Source organism: Notothenia rossii (genome assembly GCF_949606895.1).
Source record: "Notothenia rossii genome assembly, chromosome: 8".
NCBI classification, from domain to species: Eukaryota; Metazoa; Chordata; class Actinopteri; order Perciformes; family Nototheniidae; genus Notothenia; species Notothenia rossii.
This window is the reverse complement of record NC_136906.1, coordinates 2,510,665-2,518,164: the sequence shown is the minus strand read 5'-3', so window position 1 is coordinate 2,518,164 and position 7,500 is coordinate 2,510,665. Positions and strand designations below refer to the sequence as shown.

Genomic DNA, 7,500 nt, shown 5'->3' with positions numbered 1-7,500 from the left:
ATGGATATTTGACTAATCACTCCCCTTTTAAACTATATTCTTGTTTTACTGTCATATAGTATTTCATACCTGTTTTTCATTTATTCTCTTATTGTTTAATAACTATAATGATCATATAAAGGTGGGCCTCGCAAATACTTGTTTACATAAATGGTGACCAAACCGTTTGAGACCCACTGAGGTAACTTAAACTAAAGTGAACTATCTAAACATTGAGAGAGTCCTTTACCTCACTGTATATCATATTATTTTCGATGGCTTTACTGTATAATCAGTATAACAGATGAACAGATCGCCACTGGGCTTTCATCTACACACAGCCACGTAATGATAACAAAACAAAGGTCGGGGGTCATTGGTCAAGCAAAACACCAATCAGAAAGCAGCAGTGAGCACACCTCAAGCTGTGTTTTATATTATTATTTTTTTATTTATTTCACACAAAAAACTTTTAGAGGAAACGTTTTCACTTTTTCAGAAAACGGCAAAGTGGCAAGGCTTGCCCGCCCTGCGTTGGGGGGAGACAGTGACTCATTTGGGGGGGCATGGCCCGCGAATGACCCCCCATGACGCCGACCCTGCCTGAACCACACACTGGAGACATGAAGATCTGCACACGTCTTTGATGTTTAAGTTCCAGTTGTTCCCACTAGATGGCGCTCAGGAGCAGTGGTTTCACCCATGGATGGATTTCCCCTCCTGCTGGTCGGCCTGTTTACAAGAAATCACGTGACTGCTGGGAACAGTTCCGAACTCAACCAGCAGGGGAGCTGTTGCTCAGATTCAGACTGTGAACTGCGCAACAGGAAATAAATAGTGCACTGTCACTCAGGGGAAATGAGGGGAGTCCCAGAGAGACAGCGGGGGTTCACCTGAAGAGAGAACAGCATCAACATCTACCTGATCAATACAAATACCTGATCAATACAAATACCTGATCAATACAAATAACTGATCAATACCTGATCAATACAAATACCTGATCAATACAAATACCTGATTAATACAAATACCTGATCAATACAAATACCTGATCAATACAAATACCTGATCAATACATCTACCTGATCACTACATCTACCTGATCCATACAAATACCTGATCAATACAAATGCCTGATCACTACATCTACCTGATCCATACAAATAACTGATCAATACCTGATCAATACAAATACCTGATCAATACATCTACCTGATCACTACATCTACCTGATCCATACAAATACCTGATCAATACAAATGCCTGATCACTACATCTACCTGATCAATACAAATAACTGATCAATACCTGATCAATACAAATACCTGATCAATACAAATACCTGATCAATACATCTACCTGATCACTACATCTACCTGATCCATACAAATACCTGATCAATACAAATACCTGATCCATACAAATACCTGATCAATACAAATGCCTGATCAATACAAGTACCTGATCAATGCAAATACCTGATCAATACAAATACCTGATCAATACAAATACCTGATCAATACAAATACCTGATCAATACAAATGCCTGATCAATATAAGTACCTGATCACTACAAATACCTGATCCATACAAATACCTGATCAATATAAGTACCTGATCACTACAAATACCTGATCAATGCAAATACCTGATCAATACAAATACCTGATCAATACATCTACCTTCACGTTTTATACAACCACATTTCAATCAAGATACGAGCTTTATCGATCCTGGAGGGAAGCAGTAACAGACAGAGAGGGGAGAAGTACTCAGATCATGTACTTAGTGAAAGTAGAAGTACTCAGATCATGTACTTAGTGAAAGTAGAAATACTCAGATCATGTACTTAGTGAAAGTAGAAGTACTCAGATCATGTGCTTAGTGAAAGTAGAAGTACTCAGATCATGTACTTAGTGAAAGTAGAAGTACTCAGATCATGTACTTCGTGAAAGTAGAAGTACTCAGATCATGTGCTTAGTGAAAGTAGAAATACTCAGATCATGTACTTAGTGAAAGTAGAAATACTCAGATCATGTACTTAGTGAAAGTAGAAGTACTCAGATCATGTACTTAGTGAAAGTAGAAGTACTCAGATCATGTACTTCGTGAAAGTAGAAGTACTCAGATCATGTGCTTAGTGAAAGTAGAAGTACTCAGATCATGTACTTAGTGAAAGTAGAAGTACTCAGATCATGTACTTAGTGAAAGTAGAAGTACTCAGATCATGTACTTAGTGAAAGTAGAAGTACTCAGATCATGTACTTAGTAAAAGTAGAAGTACTCAGATCATGTACTTAGTAAAAGTAGAAGTACTCAGATCATGTACTTAGTAAAAGTAGAAGTACTCAGATCATGTACTTAGTAAAAGTAGAAGTACTGAACTGTAGTGGGTTGTAATTAAAGATGGTCAAATATACTGTATATACATGTATTTGTGCTCATGATTAATGGCACTTTTTAATAATTTTCTAATAGTTGTTACAGCATGTTTCCTGTCTGTTTGAACTCATTGTTAAACTAAATGAGACGAGGTGAGGAAGCGACGCTGCAAAGCAAAGGGGACGAGGTGAGGAAGCGACGCTGCAAAGGAGACGAGGTGAGGAAGCGAGGCTGCAGAGCAAAGGAGACGAGGTGAGGAAGCGAGGCTGCAGAGCAAAGGAGACGAGGTGAGGAAGCGAGGTTGCAGAGCAAAGGAGTGCTTGTGTTCCTGCTGCCTCAGAGTCTCAGGTTACTGGGAAGCTAACCTCAAAGCCTCGTGGACCTCCTGGAATGAGTCTGTCTGCACGTGTTGCTGTATTTCAGAGACAGTAAATACAACATGAGATATCTGGAGCAGAACAGCCCGGCTGAGTCACGAGACAGAAAGAGAAGGAGAGCAGGGACTTTCCAGCTGCTGGAGAACGGGTTAGGCAGAAGCTGCTCGGCACAGAGAAACATGCAATGACCCAAAACAAACACCATCAGTTTATAACCAGGTGAGGAGCGACAGGTTCCTCAGTCAGGGTGCTGAGAGAGAGCTGTCTCTGAGTTACACGGAGAAACACACTTTCTAACAACGTACAAGAACACTTTGGTTTGTTCTGAAAGGATCTCATTGCTTCTTTATAAGCTATTGAAAAGGATCTAACTTCGATACAACCAACGTTAATATCTAGGCCGTCTCCGATACCGAGCTCCGGTGCTGATAAGGCTCCGGTGAACGGCCGTCCAATCTTTTGAGGACTAAACCCCCAGAATCTACACGATCACCGTAATCTGCTCAGGGGGGCGTTTACAGCGTGGCCTCTAACTACACGCTGCCCGCCGTATTTCAGGCACTCCAGCCTCGGATGTCCGACCGCTAGGATAGCAGAACGGAGTGTGTAGTGTAGCAGGTGTTGGTGGGCCGGTAGAACCCCAGAGCAGTATCTAAACGGCCCCTGGAGGGGAAACCCTGTGTCGTTGGGAGACCCCTTGGTAATTAGGGCAGCTTCAGGACCCACAATCCCTAACCCCCACTTTGATCCCCTTATACCAATTAAAACAATCCAAAAGTAATATCAAACACAGCCAGAGTCAAACATTAATATCACAGCAGTGACATCACCTCATCAGCAGAGCTTATATCATATTTCAACATCAATCAAAACCACATCAACCACAGTGACCAATGTGAAACTATAGTTTAACTTAAACAGGGTTTCTATTGAATTTCAAATCCAAATGATCAACTAATGTCAGCCTTTTCCAAGGAAGGGTGTTCTGACCTCACTCTAAGACCAAGCAGAGACCTTCAGAGACCACAAGAGAGAGAGACCAGGAGTTTGGGTCGAAATGTACAAAGTACAAACCGGTTTTATTAACATTTTAACAAAAATAGAGAATTACAAGAATCCTAAAAAATAACAAAGACACCAAGTCAAAATACAAAAGCAACAGGTTCACAAGTCAAATGTCCTAAAGCCGTCTAAAAGAGCCCAGGCCCAGACTTCATTTATTAACAGAGACATAAGGACAGCTTGTCTCTTGTCTCGCTGGCCCAGGAAGTTGGTTGGACCCTTTGCGCATGTCGCCTGCATCCTGACTCATTGTCTTCATGCCCGCTGTAACCGCTCTCAAGGTTTTCAAAAACCACAAGCGCCTTCTCTGAGTTGTGGCTGGAACTTTTAGGCTTTTATTTCCCCATCTACACCTGACATGTTCCTAAAACCTCCAGAAACAGATTCTATTCCTCTCTCAAACCTCCACTCTCCATTTTGTGGATTCACACACCTGTTGACAACATGGCGATGGGTTTGGTCGCTGTGTCGCCTGATGATGACATCATGGTTTGGATGTTTCCGGTTGCTGGTGAGATGTGAGCCCGGAGACGCAGGATGTGCCAAACCTCATTTCCTGCTTCCTGTTATCTCAGAAATAAAACCATATTTATGAGCAATATATTTAATAAACGTGAACTTTGATCTGCTTGATTCTCAGGTGTTGGAGAGGAGATGCCTTCAGGGTCTGCTGATCGTGTTTGAACCTGCAGATTAATCATTAGATATCATCTGTATATAAATATAATTATACTTATTTAATAAGAATTAATAGAATAATACTTTACATTTTTAGATAATAATAATAAATAAATAAATGTACAATTAACATTTAATTTAATTTAATTAATAGAATAATAAATATACATATTTAATAATGATAATAATATTTTAATAGTAATAATAATAATAAATAATACTTATTTAATAATAATAATATAATAGTAATAATACATATTTAATGATATAGTATGATTGAGTTTGTAAGTGAACGTGTCTCTGATGGAAATGACTTCAGATCAATGGAAACCCAAAGGTAATGTTTGAGCCTCAGTAAATGTTCCTAACAACACAGAACTGTATTATTCCCAGTCGTCATGGTAACGTCATCAGTTGCCGGGCAGATTCCACCTCAACAGGTTTCTGAAGCAGGAGCTCTGAGAACAGCTGAGTGCAGCGACACACACTGATAACACACACATTAGAGAGATCAATACATCACTCAGAGTTACTTTGTTACATGTTCCTCCATTAGAGAACATGTTCATTTGTTTCTTTGTAGAAAGCAGTAAACCATTGGATCTCTAGTTTAACATCAAATCCACTAGTGTCTGAGACGAGTAGAAACCAATACATGTGTTTATGGAAAGACGAGAAGACGGACATTTGGGAGATGGTTTTTATTGGAAAGAGAAACAAGGACAGGAAAGGGTTAACAATGCAGAGCCACTTCATGTCACGCTCACCTCTCAACCCCAAACTAAAGAGAAGGTCACAGTCCGCTGGCTATGGACACAAAACCTCCCTGCCCCTAAATAATAGCAACATTATCAAAATCACAAACTATTATGTTTTAAAACCAATTCAAGAGAAATGTTAGAAATAAAGAAACACACTTCTGATTCATTTAGAGAAGCTCAGAAAGGGAAACAAGATCACTCACTGCTACCTGAGTGTGTGTGTGTGTGTGTGTGTGTGTGTGTGTGTGTGTGTGTGTGTGTGTGTGTGTGTGTGTGTGTGTGTGTGTGTGTGTGTGTGTGTGTGTGTGTGTGTGTGTGTGTGTGTGTGTGTGTAAATCCATAATCAGAGGGAAAGCCACCTTTTGATGTGAAACCCAAATGATCCAAATAACATAATTCCTCTGTTCTCCAATCAATGAGTTATTGCTTGATTTCAAAACCCTAATATGATTATTTTGATGATCAGATGATGAATAATGATCAGTTCAGAATGTGGAGGCAGCGCCCCCTGATGCAGAAACCTAAAGACACAGAACATGTTGAGCTGATTCAGACCTGAACTATGCCTGAGTCAGTTCTTTGATCTGCTTCTGATGTACAGCTGAATGTTTCTAATTGGTGTTTCTGGTGTTGTGTTCCTGAAAGCATGGTGCCTTTCTGAGGTCACTCTGCAGAAGGGTTTGAACTCTAATGCTTCACCTCCAGAGGTGTTAGCTCAGCGCTGGAGGCCGGAGAGGGAGTGTTCTTCTTGTCTGAAAGGAAAAGCAGAGAAAAGTGTTCAATCCACCGCCCCGTACACAACAAGGAACTAGACCAGCAGTTTTCAAAGTGTGAGGCGCGCCTCCCCGGGGGGGCAGAGAGCTTCAGGGGAGGCGCAGCGTGAGAACAAACGAGAAACAGTGAAATCTAGCTAGTTAACTTCAGCTAACTTTATGCGAGCGGCAACATGGATCGATTTTAGTGAATTGACCTAAAGTGAGAGAGGAGACAGCGTCTGGCACAAAAGGTCACTTGCACACTTGTGTCTGTCTGTGGAGACCGAGTTCCCCCACCTCGCCTAAAAGGCTGTGACAGTGCTCATTCCCTTCACCTCCACCTACCTGTGTGAGTGCTCATTCCCTTCACCTCCACCTACCTGTGTGAGTGCTCATTCCCTTCACCTCCACCTACCTGTGTGAGTGCTCATTCCCTTCACCTCCGCCTACCTGTGTGAGTGCTCATTCCCTTCACCTCCACCTACCTGTGTGAGTGCTCATTCCCTTCACCTCCACCTACCTGTGTGAGTGCTCATTCTCTTCACCTCCACCTACCTGTGTGAGTGCTCATTCCCTTCACCTCCGCCTACCTGTGTGAGTGCTCATTCTCTTCACCTCCGCCTACCTGTGTGAGTGCTCATTCCCTTCACCTCCGCCTACCTGTGTGAGTGCTCATTCTCTTCACCTCCACCTACCTGTGTGAGTGCTCATTCCCTTCACCTCCACCTACCTGTGTGAGTGCTCATTCCCTTCACCTCCACCTACCTGTGTGAGTGCTCATTCCCTTCACCTCCGCCTACCTGTGTGAGTGCTCATTCTCTTCACCTCCGCCTACCTGTGTGAGTGCTCATTCCCTTCACCTCCACCTACCTGTGTGAGTGCTCATTCCCTTCACCTCCACCTACCTGTGTGAGTGCTCATTCCCTTCACCTCCACCTACCTGTGTGAGTGCTCATTCCCTTCACCTCCACCTACCTGTGTGAGTGCTCATTCCCTTCACCTCCACCTACCTGTGTGAGTGCTCATTCCCTTCACCTCCACCTACCTGTGTGAGTGCTCATTCCCTTCACCTCCACCTACCTGTGTGAGTGCGGGTTCTCCACATTTACTTTTATCAAAAGCAAGTACCGGTCAAGCAGGGGCGGATCTACCGGGGTGGCATGGGGTGGAGACTGCCGCCCTAGAAATAGCCTTGCCGCCCCAGCTGCCGCCCCAGCTGGCAGCTTTGTTTTGAAATAAAAGTTGTGGCTCATCGGACATTTATGAGAGAAAGTCTCTAATGTCCGAGTGCAAGTGAATGCAGCACAAGACGCGAGCCTTGTAACCCCACCCCCGGCCCTGCCGCGAGCGTGGACATGTGATTTGCGGCGATTTCATTTGAACGGCACGGCGCAAAACGAGAAGCATTCGGACCGAAGCACATGGAAGGAACGAGGTAAGGTCTGCAGTGACAGAGGAGAGCCTCTCAGTGGGGCTGCACTCAGCATTGAATCAAAACGCACT

General features: G+C 43.0%; 1 protein-coding gene across 1 annotated transcript in view; it reads right to left on the bottom strand.

The window, feature by feature from the left end:
* Nucleotides 1-5,167: 5,167 nt before the first annotated feature.
* The window catches only part of LOC307016500 (class I histocompatibility antigen, F10 alpha chain-like), a 13,630-nt gene continuing 11,297 nt past the window's right edge, over nt 5,168-7,500 (bottom strand). The window contains exon 6 of the mRNA XM_079645614.1: nt 5,168-5,994. Within this exon, the coding sequence (XP_079501740.1) occupies nt 5,930-5,994 (65 nt within the window). The 3' untranslated portion in view covers nt 5,168-5,929. The remainder of the gene's footprint in view (nt 5,995-7,500) is intronic.